The following is a 19,483-nucleotide window of genomic DNA, read 5'->3' as shown; positions in this document are numbered from 1 at the left end:
AAACGGGTCTGACAGTCCATACCTAAACCTACACTGAACACCTGACGGCTTACAGATCTGCTCTTACGGCTGTGCACTCATCATACTACTCTACTCTTATTAACAGTGCTTCAAGCCGACATAGAACACTCTTTTCTACAGTAAATAATTTATGTCAGTCTCCAGTTAAAACTAACATTGCTTCTGATGAGCACTGTAACTCATTTATAAAATATATTTAATCTAAAATTGAAACTTTGTATAATTCCTTTTCTGCAATATGCTGAAATTATTTGTGTCACATCTGTCATTTAGCAGTAATAACAAATGACAATAAATGAAATAATATGTCTGCTGACATTTTGAGGCTGCACAGGAGGACGGGGGATTTAGAGAAGAGCAAACTGGAGAGACCACTACAGCATGCCGAGCAAACGCAGCTGGTGTCCTGTCCATCTGCTCTAGGCTTTAATTTCGTTTGCACCTGTAAGTTTCTACAAGAATCAACTGCTCTCTGACCAACCCCCCATCCTTTTCATCTCTATCACAAGACCACTTACAATAAGGATCAAGCCCAACATGCCCAAAAGGACAAGCAAAAGATTAAGCTTCTGAAGCACCAAAAATTGAGAAATGATTAGCAACAGGTACGATCTGAGAGATACGAAACTTTAAATCATACCCTGCAGCCCATGCATTCCCTAAAATTGCATTAAGGACAACTCTTCAGTAGCTCCAGGCTTTATCTCAATGGCTTACAGAAGCAACAGGCTAACTTAGTATAACTCAGAGAGAGAGAGAGAGAAGAGCACAGAGAAAATAGCGGTGGGAATGTTTGTCTTTCTTCAATGTGGCACAAAGCCGTTTCTACTGGCCAAAACCCCAGAAAGGGGGAACCGTTCGGTTTAAACTTAGTTTTGTAGGGCTTGATCTACAATTTCTCCTCACCCTCCTGTGTGATGCTCTCAAGCTAGACCCACCCTGCAGCCAGCGGCAGCCAATCAGAGAAGAGTACTGGGTTGCAGGTGATGAAGTCAGAATAGGAATGCAGATGGGGCAGGCTCTGAGAGGAGAGGGGTGGCTCGACTTGGAAAACGGCAGCATTTTTGGGGTGGAGGGGGGGGGTGTCATTTGTGTGAGGCCACAGTTGGAAACGTGTTCCAGCTTTTTGTTACAGAGGCAGACAGGAATGTGACAAGTGTGAGACAGGAACCTGTCATGTGGCAATCAGGTTTATGCTGTAATATCTCACTGTGACACATTTCCAGTGGAACCCTGAAGATTATTATAATAATAAAAAAAAAAAATCCATATAACAGTTTTTATTCTTGAAGCAGGCAGCTACCAACACAAACTCAAAATCTACAGTAGTTAGACAGGGAGATATTTATTAATAATAAAAAACAAAACCTGGATCACTATCTATGCTAAAGGTCTGCGTGTGAGTGTGTGTGGGTGCATGTGTGTGGATTAGGTTTATATTACTATGTGGTGACCAAATGTCCCCCACAATGTAGTAAAAACCTGTTTTTTGAAGTTGTGAGGACCATTTTTTGGGTCCCCAAAAAGATCAGTGAATGTAATAAAAAAAAGGAAAAATGCCAAAAGTCTCGTATTTTGTTTGGTTTGTTTGATGTGTGTGTGGGGAGTCATGTATATATCAAATTAGGGCATTGTATTGTTTTAATCTTGTGAGGACATTTTTGGTTGTAAATGCAACCAGAAAACTAAAATTGCCCAAAGTTTTGTATATAGTTTGGTTATTTATGGATAAGGTTGGGAAGGGGTTAAGGATATCATTGGTGGAGTTAGACATATGCTCACAGAAATGAATGGACGGTCCCCACAAAGATATGAATACAAACATGTTTGTGTGTGTGTGTGCGTGTGTGTGTGTGTGTACATGTGCATGCTGCCTCTCTTTTTGCTTCTCGGTGTGTAAACATATGAGTGTCTGGGTAAGCTGCATGCACATTGTATGGTTATTTCCAAGTCCTGCGAACCAGTGCCTTCACAGGAAATTTTCTGTTTGCTAGCATGACAGTATTCAGCAGGGGTGTTGGAGGGACACGGATTCCCTGGAAGATTCAGAGGACCCAGCACTTTACAGGAGCTCCTAAATGTGGAAAATAATGTATGCGTCTGTTCAGAAGAGCCAAGGTAACAGTCAGTCCAGGGGACACAGAATTTCGAGTTCGGTACTCCTGGCAGATCAGAGACAGAGTTCAGGGATAATCACAGATGGGGCAAGTTAGCTGAAGAAAAAAGGAGGCCAGCAGAAAGTTCATACTCACACTTACCAGCTGCAGGACATCTTCATCTTTCGGCATGACAGTGAGCTCTAGGATGTTTTCACTGCATCAGAATAAAGGACAAAATTCATATATCAGCTCCTATATTTCCCACACAGATATGTGCATGCCAGCACAAAATGGCTTAACGTTAGCACTTCTACACCATATTTAAAGGCCTTCTGCCCTACTATTTTTTGATTCACCCACAAAAAAATATTTTTTCTAAAATCATTTAACAATTTGTCCTGTACTTTAGAATGCATTTCCTTGTACCCCAGCTCAGCAATCTTTATCGTGTGGAACTTCCCACTCCTGCTCTGAAAATTTAATGATGGGCGGGGGGCAACCTGTATTTCTTCAGGGGGCTGATCCCCTCTAAGGGGCTGAGCCCCTCTATGGGTCAAATCCTGAAATTGGCCCACACTTCCACCCACTCTGTCACAAGCCAGTTAGTTTTACTGCATGTAATATTTTCCTTCAGGAACAGACTGTCTCAAATACATATAAATGACATCCTAAGAGGAAGGCCTATGGATGCTGGCTTGCTTAAATGAGTAGAATTTACATACCGGTGTCGCTATGTGAACTTTCCCCTGTCCAGCTCCAGACACAAGACATGCAACACCCCATACACCCCACCCCACCCCATTCCGACCCCCTCGACTCGCTGCCTGAGTGCATGAGCAGTGTGTGAAGACTCCACGTCACCTGTTCTGGATCAGGGCTATCACTTGGGAGTAGGTTTTGCCCAAAATGCTCTCCCTATTCACCTTCACCAGCCGGTCACCTGCAGTCAGACACAGAAAATAGGAGTTCAAGACGCTCCACCAGGGCCTAAAATCCTCACTACATGCTATCAGCTGAAAACATCCCAAACTGGACGTCTCGGAAAAGAGAATCACTAAAGCATGGACTCTCCCTTATCACACACACCCCTACTGTCCCAAGCTGCTCAGCATCATACAGGGTCTTCTCTGTCTTCTAAGGACCTTCTGTGTCTGTAAGGCCCAGCTTTACTGGACCTTAACCTACAGGATCTAAGATATAAAGGTAGATGCACTGCAGCAGGAAAAATCTCCACCACAAATCTAGGAGAACGATTTGGATATAATGGTACTGGAATACAGAGAGGAGGTAATGCCCAGCAAAGGGGGCATGGGTATGACTGACAAAGCTCAGGTGGACAGAGAGCACTGGCAGGGGGTCAAAAGGGTCTTTTTCTCCGACCTGCGGGGTTCAGCCATTCATTAAAGTTATTCTGCATGATAATGTTGCGGGATATTATTAATAAATCAGCACCTGTTAGTTCCTCAGTCAGAGTTCAGTTTACTTAGATGGAAATATGGTGTCTGATCCTCAATCTCATCTAAAAAATTTACCTAAAATACATATTAGTACTCATTCATGTAGTATTAATGAGCAGTGCTGAATGTGCAAATATAAACGAATCCTCAAAAAATAATTATATGCATGTAGCAAATTGTTTTATGAAGTTGCCTGCAGACATCAGCATGTGCTCCGTTGCATTATGCTTTCAGGTTGTGTCCTTTATAAACAGGGCTCTCATTGGTCACATAGCAGAGGTAGTTTCATACCTGTGCACAAGCCAGCTTGGTGCGCTGGACCCTTCTCTCGCACATTCTTCACAAAAATGGTATCAACTGGCTCCAAGCGGCTTTGAAAATACCCTACATGGGGAGACACAACTATAGTTAGTGTCAGCAAACGCCTCAAAGCAAAATGGGAAGGCAGTCTGATCTAGAGGGCAGTAAGAGTATCTTTATCGAGAGAAACTTTATTGATGAGCTTCAAATGTTTAGCTGAGCTCCTTTCAGAATGTTCCATAGTGAACACTGGTGTATACTGAAAATAGGGGGTACTACTGTATGTATGGTACATTTAAGTTATGGAGAAAGCATATTACTCATTTAGACATTAAAATATAAACCATGAACATTTCAGTAGAGGGAAAGGTAGAAGACAGATTGAAAAGCATCCAAGCACTTAAACAGAGCTCAGGGAGAAGGCAATGCCAGGCTGATGGCACTAGGGGACGCTGTGTGACAGCCGCTAATGCTAAGTTGGCGTCATGGCTCCTGCAGCATTGCTGCTTTTAGCTACAATGCAGATGTGGGAGTTGAAACAGACGGGACTCACCCTTTCCGTTCCCATTTTCCTCATCCTGCAACACAAGAGTATAAGTGTTATTCCCACACCTACCATACAGGCATGCAGCAAACAAAGCTACACTTGAACTATGAGTAATTACATATAAAAAGTGACTGTCCAGTACTCCATATTAGGTCTCTTTTGGTCCATTAGCTTCTGTTACGATCATCTACTGTGCTATTAATATAGTTACACTGTAAATTAGGCTTATAACTGGAGCTGAGCTACCAGGTCTGCGGGTTCTCTTCTTGATTTGGATAGACATCATCATCTCCCTGAGACCCCAAGGCAGCAGAACTAACAATCTTAGAATTCATGTCTTTATGGCCCTTTAGCATTTGCCTTGTGGTAGGAAGGCAAACAGGTGATGTCTGTGGTGAGTGGAATCTCAGTGTCTGTTACCTACTTAGGAGCACCCATCTGTATCAGAATCAGAACCAAAATTCCTCATTGTCATCGCATGATTGTGCATAGTAAGACAGCTGTTTGGCTCACTCCTAATAGTAGTGACTGTGCACAACAATAAAGAAACAAATAATAACTAAACAATAAATAATATATATTATAAATAACATAACAATGGGGCGGCATGGTGACGCAGTGGTTAGCACTGTTACCTCACACCTCTGGGACCCGGGTTCGAGTCTCCACGTGAGTTACATGTGTGTGGAGTTTGCATGTTCTCCCCACGTCGTCGTGGGGTTTCCTCCGGGTACTCCGGTTTCTCCCCACAGTCCAAAAACATGCTGAGGCTAATTGGAGTTGCTAAATTGCCCGTAGGAGTGCCCGTAGATTCGGTACAGCACAAAATTACAAGAAGGATATTATGCCTAAACTGACCTGATGAGTCTCAGGGTTTAAATTCACAGACAACAGCAAACCAAATAGTTTGGGAGGCTAGGGGCACCGAAATGAACACAGAAAAATAGCCAGAGAAGCACAACTTCAATGGGCACATTGAAGACAGCGGCTCAATGGTTGGACCGACAGAGATTTTAGCCTCGCTGACTGAGCTCATTCCTGATTGCACAGACAATGGTGGAAAGCTTTAGGGGAAACAAAGATGCTGGTGGTACCAGGATGCTCACAGGATGGTATGGATAGAGTGGCCAAGATACTTGGGGGGGGGGGGGGGGGGGGGTAGCGGGGGTCGGGATGCTTTGGGTATAGCGAGACGTCCAGGATGCCTGGGGGGTAGTGAGGCCACCGGGATGCCCAGTGGGTAACAACGTGAGGGGGATGATTGGGGAGATAAGGAAGTGGGTCAGGGGGTTAGCGGGGTCGGGATGCTTGGGGTATAGTGAGATGTCCAGGATGCCTGGGGGGTAGTGAGGCCACCGGGATGCTTGGAGGGTAGTGAGGCCAGGATGCTTGGGATTTGAGAGGCCGGGATGCTCAGCGGTGGAGCAAGTAGAGTGGCTGAGATGCTGGTGCTGATTCTGAGCTGGTTCTCGCTTGGTGCCTTTTGAGAACCTGTATGTATATATTCTACTTTTTGAATTTACTCTAGTCTGTTTCAGATTTTAAGTTTTCATAGGCTGCTAAAATGAAAAAAAAGTTTTCAGAGTATGACTTACCTAACCCTAACCCTGTCTGTGTGTGTACATAAGTTTATTCTCACTCACTGGTTTACCCTGCTGTCCATTTAAAGATCGCACAATAAAGGAGTCTGCTAAAAGTTGAACTTTGCTGTCTGTCTCATGATCTCTTTTCCACTCAAATGACACAATATTTATTGTATTTGACCAGCAGTGTTTTACATTTATTATTAAAGCCGGCCAGCAGATTTATCTTTCGTTTTCCACAGAATAAAACAATGATGTAATAAGCTAATAAGCTGGTTCTTTCACTGTTGGCATTCTGCTGACAGGGATGGGACCCTATCACCCAAAGCTACTTGGCTCTCTATTGGTCACATAAAAACACTTCAGATAAACACCACCTATAAAAGCCCTGTAAGATTGCCTCAACTTCTGTACACAAAAGGGGGAGTGAGTTTAGTAAGAGCTAAAATACAGTAGTTGCCTAACCACCTATACCTGGAGTACATGCAGCTCTCTGTCACTGACAGATGATGACAAGACACAGCTCAGCAGTGCATGCTGGAACCCCGTCTGGGCAGCAGAAGAGTGGTCCAAGGGGGACTGGCCCTCACTTTATAATGCAAGCATCATGAAGCGTGTGATGAATGGGGAGATGCTGAGGACACCATTTGTTGCCATTGTCTCAAAGGCTGGTACGGCCTTGCTCCACCATCGCAGCCTGACAGCAAGCCTCAATAGCGTATATTTATCAGTTGCTCTGCCTCTCACATGGGGAGGTGGGAGAACAGAAGGTTGAGGCTATTGGTGGAGCAAGCCAAGCCATTACCCCACCACCTCTGAAGAGTGTGATGCCTCCCTCTCGCCCTATCCCAGAATGGATTATTAACAGTCATTAGTACCACAGCAATCAAAGAATTTCCGTCTTGCTTTGATAGCTTGGTGGTCTGATTTTCTGAGCTGATTAATTTTGAAATGCAGCAAGCTAACTTTGAAAAGGAACACTTACTCCTCATCCTCAGTCAATCATGCTGATATCAGAGCTTTAAAGCCAACGGCAATAGCTTCTAATCATCCTATTGTTCAGACAGTAATGGAGATTCTGTGTTTCTTTGACAGTCACACAGTTTACCCACCTTGAGGTACAGGGTGGATTCCGGAGGGTACACGATGAAGTGACGCAGAGTGAAGCCAAATCCCTCAGAGTTCTTGCGCAGTACCACCGTACGTGGGCCCTGACAGGCCACACTGTCACCCAGCTCTGCCTGCATCTTCCCACTGGAGGTTGAAATCCCATCTCTCTGCCCTTGTGCCTAAAACACAGTAAAATGCATGTGAGTGAAACTTCTGCAGGGAAGATTTTGCAATAATCCCATTTTAACTATTAGCAACATTCCCAACAGAGCTGTCTATACTCTTAGCCACATGATGCACTGCAGGGACCATTCTAGGATTTGACCTTTGGGGGGGGGGGGGGGGAGGGAGGGGTCAGCCCCCAGCAGGGTTCCCACTTTCGATCAAAAGAAATATGGTACATCAAGATAAAATCTGTACAAAATGTGTACAAAATATCGGACAAATTGCTAAATGAAACCAAACAATTTTTCAGGGGGAGTGAGACAAAATTAGGCTGGCTGCAGCCCCCCTAAATACGGTCAAGAATTGCTTCTAATACTCTTTAAAGTGATAAGATGAGTGAGCCCAGAGACAGAGGTAACCTAGATATACAACTTGCTCATCATCCCAAATGGTGAAATCATGTCAGTGGTGTTGTATCAGTGCAGAGCTCCTTGTCATGTTTGGTGGGTACGGGAGTGCAGTGGTCAGGAAAGAGCTGCCCAGCTGGCCAAGGCACTGGGAGTCCCAAGTTTTTTTCTGAGAAACAATGATGAGGAAAGACTCCCCTAAAAACACTGACCTCAACTACTGCAACAAAACCTCAGTAGGACCCTGGTATTCATGAGTCACTTCCTCTCCATCTCAAGAATGTCAAGGGGATACTATTTTGAGCACCGAACAATCGGCATCATAGACTACCACATGGCATGCACAACAATAAGCAAGTAAAAATAAACATAGAGCCAGGTATAGAACAACAGGAAAACAAGGCACAAGGAGCAGCACGCCATCCACCAAGACTTTAAACAGATGGAAAGGCAGATGGAACACCTGGAAAACTGTGGGATGTCAAGATCAAGGCCACCCAAGTCTTCAAGTCAGGCAATTGAGATATTTTAAAACAGTGGATTTCTCATTGCAATAGGCTTATTTATCACTACTGGACAGCATCATGAGCACAATAATACTGCTTTCTGAACCATCATGTCTCACTGAAACAGAAGCAAGGATCTCAGCTGGCTTAATGAGACTTGTAGATGGACAGAGTAGATGCTTATTTATCTGTACTGTTCTAAATTGCTGCCTCATGCCCATTGCTTTCGGGATAGGCTCCGGACCCCCCGCGACCCAGTAGGATAAGCGCTTTGGAACATGGATAGATGGATGGATGGATGTTCTAAACTGCTTTTCCCATGACATTGATCCACAGAGGATGCAGGAAAAGTCAGAAGCTAGAAGTCAGAAGTTCATTTTTTGATAGTTGAGCTATTATCAGAAGCTGCTAGGGCAGTGCAAAGTGAAAAAGCAATCGATCTTTTGTGTCCACCCACAAATACAAAAGATTTGAGTTGGCTATCTCCATCAGACAAATACAGAGGATTTAGTTGGCCATCCCAGTCAGACAAATATGGAGGACTACAGTTGGACATCCCCATAGGACAGATGCAGAGGACCGGCGTTGACCATCTCCGCAGGACAGATGCAGAGGACCGGAGTTGGCCACCTCCGTAGGACAGACGCAGAGGACCAAGTTGGCCACCTCCATAGGACAGACGCAGAGGACCGGAGTTGGCCACCTCCATAGGACAGACGCAGAGGACCGGAGTTGGCCACCTCCATAGGACAGACGCAGAGGACCGGAGTTGGCCACCTCCATAGGACAGACACAGAGGACCGGAGTTGGCCATCTCCATAGGACAGACGCAGAGGACTGGCGTTGGCCACCTCTGTAGGACAGACGCAGAGGACCGGAATTGGCCACATCCGTAGGACAGACGCAGAGGACCGGAGTTGGCCATCCCAAAAAATAAATGCAGAACTACCAAGCACAAGTGAAAGTGCCAAGCTGTCTGACTGTCTATCAATCAGCACATTCATGACCTGAAAGTCAAGACCTCCTCATTACTAAAACAGAAACATCTGACCAAAAATGTGAGTAGGAGAGAAGTTGTGATCCATTATGTAGCTAGCAGGAGAAAACGAATTCTAGGGATACAGTATTATGAAATTATGGTGAGATGTAAAGAGTATAAAATTCAACATGACAGAGTAGCAAGGTGACTTCAAGGAACATTTGTTTCAAAAGACAGTATTAGAACTTAAGAACATTTTCATCCTTAGTGGTAGTAGCATGTACAATTATGGCCAAGTTTTGGCAGTGACACAAATTTTGTGTTTTGCAAACTTTGGTGCTTCAGCATTTTTTTGGATAACAATTATAAACACTTAAGTTTCAAAGGCTTATATTGTCAAATGCATCAAATTTATGCCAAGAGTCAATACTTATAGTGCTGATCATTCTTCCCCAGATCTTTATCCCATTGAGAAGCTGTGGTCAATCCTTAAAAAGCAGCTGAACAACCAGAAGAAAAATTGTGATCAACCCTGAGCACTAACAAGGCAAGAATGAATCACCATCGGTTAGGATTTAGCTCAGAAGCTGATATTCAACATTCCAGAGCGAATTGCAAAAAAGTTATGATGAAAAAGGGTCAGCACGATAAATACTGACTTTTTGCATAAAACTGATGTAATTGCCAAAAAATGCCTTGGAAACTTATGAAATGTTTATCATTGTTCTTCTGTCTACCATAAAAAAATATCTAAAAATGCTGAAGCAGCAAACTTTGCAAAACACAAAATCTGAATCACTGCCAAAGCTTTTGGCCATGACTGTATGTGCATCCATTTAAACCCAGCCTTTAGCTCCAGCAAGGCCAGCAGGGCTGCAGCACCCCTACCTGCTATACCCCTCCACCCCCTAAATGCTTCTGCGTCCCTCCCATGGAGCTCCTGCCCCATCCCGCCTTAAAGTCCATAATTCGCTGACCTCGTAAGCTTAGACAAACAACAACAGGAAGTGGCAGACTTGAGGCAGGAAATGTTGTATGGGGGGGGATGGTGGCTTTGCCAATTCAGGGAATACCGCACCTCTAAAAATAGCTTGGTCTGAAGGGAGGGGGCCCAGTCCAGCCACACTGCTAATCTCAACCACCCCTCCCCCATTACCACAATACCATGACTGACTGCTTTTGCCCATCCTCTCTCTGCCAGTCAATCATACTGTGGTCACTGTACCTTCCCCTGCTACTTCCCTGATAAAAAACACGATCATGGCTACCATTGGGAAGCCCTGTTCACTTACCACCAATGACAATGGAGCTCTATCATCCTAAACCCAGGTACCAATCCCCACACCTATGTCACCTGTGTCTGGTTGTACAAAGCACCAAAAATAACAGCATGAACAGGGAGAGGCAGGCAAGAAAGCTGCAGATTGTGAAACACGTTCAGAGGAAGGCAAACGAATTCTTGCAACAAAGCCTGTTAGCCATGGACATGTTGGGACATGTGCTTAGAAAGGACTGGTGCAGGAAGAGAATGGGAGTGCGGGAGCTGAGAGGGGGTGTGAGGGGGAGGAGGGGTAAGAGCCTCAGCCTGGGACAAGCTCCAACAGGATGGTTTCGACCACAAGGCCCCTCCCGGTGCAAAGACTTGGAACCCTGTCATTACTACCACTATCCAGGGGCCAGGCCCGGCTGTCCCTCCTGCATGCCTTTCCTCTGCAGAGTTCATGGATCCCTTCTGTCCCCTCTCTCTCAGCCTTTCAGCTCTTTGGTTTATCTATTGATGCAGCTTCATTCAGTATGATAAAGTACCTTCTCATAAGCAAGTCCCAGAGCAGAACACTGAAAAAGAAGCTGAAAAATCCAGTTCTCTTTTCTGAAAAACATGACTATATTGCTAGAGCCTCAGTGAAGAAGGCAATCAAAGAAGGCCTCTGTGAAATGATGTTCATAACTGTAAAGCTAATGTTCTTCATTCCTTTCTTTGTCCCTCAAGGCATCTGGATGCACCTCTGTTTACAGCGTTACTGTACTTTGGCATGTGCTATACCTGCATTCTAGCATATGTACTTGGCGTGACATCCTATTCATTCACCAGGATCATACCAGAGTGCAAACATAATGTAATCTTGAATGTAAACTGGATACTGTAATAAATAAAGCTATCATAATTTAAACTGAAGGGCACTTTGGTTGACGGCACTGATACAGCAAACACCCGTCCTTCCATCTTCCTACCATTTAACCTGGTCAGGGTTGTGGAGGGGGGACAGGCAGCACAGAGATTAAAGTTGGGTCACACTCAGCATGGGCTGTATGTTCTAACACTTACTCTTACATTGACACTTACCCATTCCCCCCTCATACTGAGCCCTCATAACCCTTCCCCATAATGACTCTTCTTTTTGCATTACAGCCATATATATCCTGCGTATATAGGCCCAGATTTAACAGCTTTTAAATGACAAGAAATTGCTTAGCAACTTTCCAAAACTGCAAATGTTTAAGAAAAAATTAGAAAAAATGTGTGATTCAGAAGTATCACAGGTCCTTACAAAACAAACCTGTTAAACAGAGACATAAATACTGATTGCTGCACAGCTGCAATACCTGGAAGAACGGGGAGAATCAGCATCACCAACAGCTTTTACATCTGTTCTCAGGCAGTCCCGATGGGTGCAGAGAGAAAGAGAAATGACAAAAATGCCAGCAATGCTCCTATGCAGCATGTACAGTTTTCCCTGCCTGCAATACAGGTGCCAGCAAATGAATAGTTAAGCAGTGAGCCAGTGTTGTTTCCCGGCAGTTCTCCACAAAAGGCAGGTACCTGCGGAGCAGGCTCCGCAAGGCTTCTTGGCAATGCTGTCAATCGACTTCCATAGGTGATGAACATATATCTGTTGAACAGGATTTTCTGCATTGAGATTGCACCAAAGGAAAAAACACACCCCAAAAAACTGCCAAGTGTTGGCCAGGGGTGAATAAAAACTACATGAGCAGTACGTGTAATGACAAAAATGGGTTGGTCTAAGGTACTTACTTTTCCTGGTAGAATCCCGTAAACACATACATATCTGTATACACAAACATGTACACAGGCAAGCATGTGATGCAACTCAAGATCAATGAAATGGATCACATCCATCCATCCATTATCTGTGACCACTTGTCCAATTCAGGGTTGCAAGGGTTCTCAGAGAGTACAGGTGTAAGGCAGGGAACCACCCAGAATGGGGCACCAACCCATCACAGGACACACTTGCACACCAAAAAGTCACATAAGCAGAACTATGGGCAAGTTGGTAACTCCAATTAACCTCAGCATGTTTTTGGACTGTGGGGGGAAAATGTAATACCCAGAGGAAACATGGGGAGGTGCAAACTCATGCAAACTCCACACACATCTGAATCAGATTTACACTGAATAATCTGGCAGATTACTTTAGCCAGACAGGCTTACCATCAATAACATACTGTTCTGTATGCAATTCTTCATAGTTGGATGGTCCCACATGTGAACTGAGCATGAGGAAAGCGGAACATGGCAACAGAGTGGTATATTATGGGCTTCCCTATAGTGTAGCTATGTGACCCTGAGTCTCCCTGGAAGTTATTTCACAAGGCACTGGGAGCCAGTGCTCACCAGTTTGAGGAATGTGTCTCCCCCGAAAATGTTAAACGCTCACCACCAAACCCAACTCATGGCTTTGCCCAGTGCTGCTGCCCTCCCCCATTAGCAGGTCTACAACTGAATTCATGCTTAATTCTGACAGAAACAGCAGTCACTTCCCTAAAGATCTTAGCGACTGTCCGAACCACAATGTGACCCATACTCTGTCTCCTGCAGAATTACCATTAATTTAAAATAAAGCACTATTTTGCATCACAGTAAGTTTTCTATTTCCAAAACATAAACAGAGTATCAAACTCGCATGTCCTTGATGTATAATACCGCTGTTTCTAGATCTGGTCCTGAAGCCGCAAAGTTAACAGCCCCGAATGGGGTGCCCCCTCCTAGAGTAGCCAGGACATTCCCTCTCCAGAGCAAAGACACAAACTGTGGTCAACTGTGGCCCAACGTGGACTATATTTATATGGACAAAGCTTCTATCCACCAACAGTCTGATCTATCTTAGATTTACATATACATATTCAGATTAAAATAGTTTATAAGTGGACACAGCTGTATGTTGAAAATTAAAGATAACAGAGCCCAATATGTTATTCCCCTTGATAGCGGGAAAAGAGATTAACACTGCAGTTTTTGATAAAACCATAAAAATCTAACAACAGAAGAAGCAACTGCTCTGGCTGGTTAAGTAGCTTAAGCCAAGTATCTCTATAGTCACTGAATGAAGTGGCTCAATACCTAGTTTCAGTTCTCAGTGTAGCCGCTCAGAGGTGGTGCGCTTACCACGGCGTGGCCACCATCCATCCACTGCCTCTTCTGAGGAATTTTTCTCTGGAGATGCCCGGGTGGTGATGTGGGTGCCGTGTCCCGCAGCACCACCAGCCAGATGCAGCATGGCTCAGGAGTGCTGCAGTCCACTCCCACAGGGCTCTCAAAGTGCCAGTCGGACCTGATGGAGCCCGGGACAGGTGAGACGGACTGCCCCACAGCCTGCATTCCCAAGTGGGCGTCCACCTCCTCCACCCTGACCTCCAAACAGCCCAAGCTCAAAACCTTTCACTGGACCCCATCAGTCCTATCTTGCCAGGTCATGGTGCTCACTGTGGGACAAGTAGCCTTCTTAACGGTCAGAGAGTCAGTCAATATGACGATGCGTTTTCCTCTGGAGCACCCTTCATAACACTGAGGCCCTGGTTCGTGTTCCTCTTTCTTTCACAGTTACGGTGGCTGATTTTATTTCAACATGGTGCACTTGGAGCCTTCAACTCCTGCTGGTCTCCGCAGAGCAGTGGTCAGTGGTGACAACTCCATTGCACCAGCATCCCTGTTCACGGCACCAGCACCCTCCAAATGGGCTTCCAAAGCATGTCCCGCTGGAGTACTTTCCTCCTGGTGGGGGTATGTGCCTGCACCTCCAGGCTACTCTCGTCTTAACAGTTCATTTCTCCTTATCATTCTCTCTTCTGCTCCCTTTTAGGCAGTGAGTTTCTCTGTCACCACTCCTCCATACTGTTACAATCCATGGCTAACTTATTAACGTCGTTTTCGGAATGGAAGAAAAAGTGCCCCGCAGACTGCAACAGAACAAAATGCAAAGGGAGAAATGCGGAGTAGGCAGAGAACACAGCACCCACAGCCCTGACACTGTGTGCTGGCAGAGAGAGAGAGAGAGATCTGGTGTGAGGCGGAAGGAGAGACGGAGGGACACTCACTGCTCAGATCCTTTTCGCAATGCCAAATACCCAACCACCCCCGGGGGGAGAAGAAAAAAAAGAGTCAGGTTTCAAACAACAAGGAGGGAAAAGAGAGAAAACATAAATGCCCCTGTTCCCTTAGTTCACCCTCTTTCTATTTTCCTCCCTCCCTCTCTCTCTCCCTCTCTCTCTCTCTCTCTCTCTCTCTCTCTCTCTCTCTCTCTTCACAGTGCTGCGTTTGCCCCTCCTCAAGCACCACACATACATGACGGTGGCCCCTGGACTTCTGCCCAAATGGGGTAAATTCACACAGGGGGTGGGGGATTATGAGTAGTGGGTGTATGTGTGTGTGTGCGTGTGTGTGTGTGTGTGTGTGTGTGTGTGTGTGTGTGTGTGTGTGGGGGGGGGGGGGGGGTTAAAAGAGAAAAGCCAGAAGACAGAGACTACTGGTATCAAAGAAAATAAAGCAAATGAAAATAAGAGGAAAATAAAGAAATAAAAGGTAAATGGACAGCTGCCATCTCTGTCCTCCTGTAACATGGAGCGCAGACTGATGAAACAATTGCCAAGAAGGGTGGCACCTAACACAAATGATGAAAGCATGAAAATGCTGTTTCAGCAGATATACAGAGCGTAGCTTCGGAACAGAGATCCATCAAGGCAAATTGTGGGGAACCCTTTTTCCAGAGCCCTCGCAGGAGCACCTATGTAAGGCAGCACACAATGGTCACATGGTTAGGCTGCACTCTGGAAGAGCTGCCAGTCCATTGCATTCTTAAGAACATCCCTAGACATAAATATTCACTCAACTGCACATTTAAACATGTGGTACACATTTACAAAGGAATAAAAAATATTTTTAGATGCCTGCATATACTCATGCCACAACTCATAACCACACCCATGGGCAGCCAATCACAAAGAAGGGGTGTCACACTCAACTGTCCCTTTCACCAGATGTATGACACAGGAGGTGAGGCTAAGCAAACATGCCCAGTGTCTCTGTAGCCTTCTTGTCATTCTGGCACTTCCGTTTTAATGTCACTCATTCAGGGGGCAAGAAAACTGATCAGCACACTACCATGGGCGCTCAGAAGGCGCAAAGCAAGGCATTGGCATGGTCTACGTTTGGCATTCCTCACTGTGGGGGAAGGGTGGGGGCAGGGAATTCTTTTGCTCTGAGATCCAAACCCGTGAGCAGCCGTTATCGATGAAGTCTGACTGGATTCCACCTGCTGCTCCGTTGGCCACGAGCAAGCAGGAACACGCCCGGGGATGCGAGCGCAGTTGGTTGGTCTCACCAGGTTTGTCAACACACACAGGCACATGTGTACGCAGGCTTACACACGTACACACAGCACGCACCAGCACAGGGACTGTATCCGTTTGAAAGATAGATGCTGGCATTATTGTGATAGGAGAGCCCTGAAAAGCTGACAAACATAGCTGCGGAGACTCGCGTTCTATATAAAAATACACAGTGTGTAATTATGCATGCAGAAAGTCGAAAGGCTAAGTCTTTAGCAAAGGCCTGCGGTAAAGGCTCATCTGGGACATGGATTTCAGCCTGGCGAGGTTACTAGGAACAGGGGCTTTGTGACTATCTGAATTAGTCTTAAAGAGACATAGGAGAGGGTGCGTCCTCCGTCTTCCTTCTATACCAGTGCCTCAATCACCCTATCATCTGTAAGAAGGTCCTTCTCACATTGGGAGAGACTGACATGGCAAAAATGCGTGATGAAAATGGCCAGGCCATCGCAAGGAGGCTCCACATGGCAGCTGAAGACCTGCACCTCCTGACCTAAATGAAGTGGACCTAGGCACGTTACATAAGTTGTATTGTTTCAGTAAAATGCAGCAGACATACACAAAGAACTGTATTAATGTCAATACATAAGTAAAATTTAAATTAGCAATTTTTTTTCAATTTACAAATTCACCATTAATATGTTACATACTGGTAACAATGTCTAGCTCTTGCTAAAGATATACAATGTGTACAGGCAGGAGAGGCCAGTGGCAAAGCAAGCCCCTATTCTCACTATCACACCTCATTTAACGCGCCTTCGTCAGTGGTGCCAGAGTGGCGTGTGCCACACATGTGCTGAGACACATCCATGTTTGTTTCCAATGGAGCAATCAGCAATCAGTGCAGCAATCAGTATTGCTCTGTCCAACAGGGTTTTTTTCTAAGGACCTGTGATACTTCCAATGGAATGTTTTGATTCCAAATATCTCTGCACATCAGTGGGAACAAAAGTAAACAGGATTGGGAATGCAGACAGGAGGGGACAAGACCAGGACAGTGTGTGAGAGCGGGACCAGGAATGCAGAGATGAGGAGGAAGTTGGACAGGGAATGCAGAGAAGTGGAGGAAATTGGGCAAGCAGGACACTGGACAAGGGGATGCAGAGAAATGAATGCAACGTTACGAAATTCATTTCATGGCATAGGATAAACATAACTTTTAAACAAATCAAAATTTGAATTAAAAATAAGTTTAGAAGTTGTTTAAAATCACAATTTTCAGCAATATTTTGGATTTCCTACAATAAACAAAATCAATTTTGCACTAAATTCACGAGGTCCAATATTACCATAGCATTTCAAAATTATTCTATCAATAGTTTTTTCTACCCATAATACACCACAAAAAGGGAAAATGGACAGTAGGTATGGCTTACTTTACTTATGTTAAAATTCTGTTGACGTTTTATGGTTTGAACCTCCTAGAGTCATACATTTTGGAAGTGATTTTTTATTTATTTTTTTTTTATCTCCCCCTCTTTGGAGGACAGCCACCCCCCCCACACGCTGGAGGAGCCCCAGCCCCCCATGCCTGGCCCCCGGCAGGACGGATCGCCGCCGACGGCAGCGACCCCCGGTGACCGAAGAGCGGAAGACCCCCCACCCGGCCCAAACCCAACCCGCCAATTCGCCTAGAAGGGCCCCGAGCATCCCAAGTTTCCCCGGACCGCCCCCCCCCGGGTCCCACCATGGCGCAGCAGAACCAAAGACTACCCAGCCCACGGGCCACGAGAGATGGCCACCCACACCAGCCAGGGCCGCCTGCATCCCCTGCATGATGGCTCCTCCTCACGGTGGGCCCCCTGCCCACACAGGGCCAGAGACAGAGAGTTGGGGGGGGGGGGGGCCTTCAGCCCCCATCGTTTCCCCATCCCATGTTAGTGTAAAGTGTGTATGTTTATGCGTGAGAGATTTGTGCTTTTATAAAATTAGTGGGTGCAGTTTGGGTATGAGGGCCCCATCTCCCTCCCTGCACCCAAGGCCCTAATGTAGTATGGACTGTGTATATGACTAAATGCAAAAAAAAAAAAAAAAAGGCGAGCAGTTGAGGTAGGGGCACCCCATCACTGGCAGACGGCAGCGCCCCACCTGCCTCAACCCACCTCCTCAGCCCTAGCGTCATGTGGAGCCTAATATTCAAGTGAAAACTGAGGGGCAGTGCCTCAGCGCACCTCCCCACTGCCCCTCAAAGCCCTAGTGTTGTGTGAAATGTGGTGTCAGGCCCAGGGGAGCAATAAGGTTGTTGCTTGTTTCAATTAATAGAGTAATCTGAGTTGGAGGATAACTTATCTATGAGTCTTATGGTCTCAGAGAGAGAGCCCTGTGTATTTTGAAGACAAAGCAATACATCGCCAGTCCATAATCCTTACTCTCGGATAAAGATTCAATCATAAAGATTCATTTTATGGGTTATATTTGCTGTTTAAATACTTTTAATATTATTATTTTTCCGAATTGCTGCTGCCAATGGCTTGATAAATGTAGTAAATAGTAATGGAGAAAGTGGACAACCTTGCCTAGTACCCCTTCTGAGAAAGAAGCTTGAGGAGATTTGTTCATTCTTTTTTATGCAGGCTTTAGGTGAACTGTATAAAAATTTTAATCCAGGTTACGAAGTTCTCGCTAAATCCAAATTTTAGTAAGGCTGCCAGTAGAAATTTACAGTTTACCCTGTCAAAAGCCTTTTCTGCGTCCAATGAGACAATTATGGCTTCCTTATTTTGAATGTTGCAGCAGTCTATTATGTTAATTAATCTCCTCACGTTGTTAGTGGACTGTCTGCCTTTAATGAAACCCGTTTGATCTGGATGTATTATATAAGGTGTTACTTTTTCAATTCTACTAGCCAGTGCCTTGCTGATTATTTTAAGAATCGCATTTATGAGTGATATTGGTCAATAGCTAGATGGGAGAGCAGGGTCTTTGTCAGGTTTGAGGAGCAGGTTAATATCTGCACAATTCAATTTGGAGGAATGCTGCACATTTCTTTAATTTCTATAACCATTCTATGGAATAGTGGTGCTAGCAGAGGCCAAAATGTTTTGTAGAATTTTGCTGGAAATCCATCTGGACCTGGGGCTTTCCCGTTAAGCAGACATTGTAGTGCATCGTGAAGTTCCACTATTGAGAGAGGTAACTCTAATGCCGTTATTTGTTCATTATTTAATTTTGGTGAGTTTGGTGAGTATAATTTTTTATACAAGTCCCTAAATATCCTATTCATCTCTCCTGGGCTATGAGTTACATTCCCATTGGGGTCTGTAACTGAAGAGATTGCTACATTTTCTTTATTCTGTTTTAGTTGGTTTGCTAAAAACTTACTTGATTTATTACTATGTTCAAAATTGTACAAGGATAATCTCTGCAAGTAAAACTGAGTTTTCTTGTCCTTTAAGTCTTGCAGTTCCATTTTACATTTTCTCAGCTCATTGAGAAGGTGTTTTTCTTGGGAGGCAACATGTGTTGATTCCAAAGTTAAAATTTTCTGTTCTAGTACTGGTCTCGAGTGCTTTTCCCTTTTCCCATTTGTGTGCTTAATATGAAATTATTCTACCTCGTGTTACAGCCTTTGCTGTCTCCCAGAGAATGCACGTAGAGATACCAGGCAGGTCATTTGTTTCAATAAATGTTGTCCAATCATTTTTAAGAACTTCTAGAAATTCTGAGTCCATTAGTAATGATG

The 19,483-nt window shown here is 44.9% G+C and overlaps 1 protein-coding gene across 8 annotated transcripts in view; it reads right to left on the bottom strand.

The window, feature by feature from the left end:
- LOC125724110 (rho GTPase-activating protein 23-like) overlaps positions 1-19,483 on the bottom strand; it is a 107,170-nt gene that overhangs the window by 30,253 nt on the left and 57,434 nt on the right. For 2 of the 8 annotated variants that reach the window (XM_049001051.1, XM_049001052.1), the window contains exons 1-6: positions 13,583-14,674; positions 7,120-7,296; positions 4,431-4,455; positions 3,869-3,961; positions 2,982-3,060; positions 2,274-2,334 (exon numbers count right to left, since the gene is read on the bottom strand). In XM_049001051.1, the coding sequence (XP_048857008.1) occupies positions 2,274-2,334; positions 2,982-3,060; positions 3,869-3,961; positions 4,431-4,455; positions 7,120-7,296; positions 13,583-13,795 (648 nt within the window). In that variant the 5' untranslated portion in view covers positions 13,796-14,674. Of the gene's footprint in view, positions 1-2,273; positions 2,335-2,981; positions 3,061-3,868; positions 3,962-4,430; positions 4,456-7,119; positions 7,297-13,537; positions 14,675-19,483 lie in introns of those variants that run through there. The other 6 variants (XM_049001057.1, XM_049001056.1, XM_049001053.1 and 3 more) reach the window with 5 other exon arrangements.

Source organism: Brienomyrus brachyistius, unplaced genomic scaffold, assembly GCF_023856365.1.
Source record: "Brienomyrus brachyistius isolate T26 unplaced genomic scaffold, BBRACH_0.4 scaffold55, whole genome shotgun sequence".
NCBI lineage: Eukaryota > Metazoa > Chordata > Actinopteri > Osteoglossiformes > Mormyridae > Brienomyrus > Brienomyrus brachyistius.
Note: the sequence above shows the minus strand (reverse complement) of the source record. Positions and strands in the feature narration are given on the sequence as shown.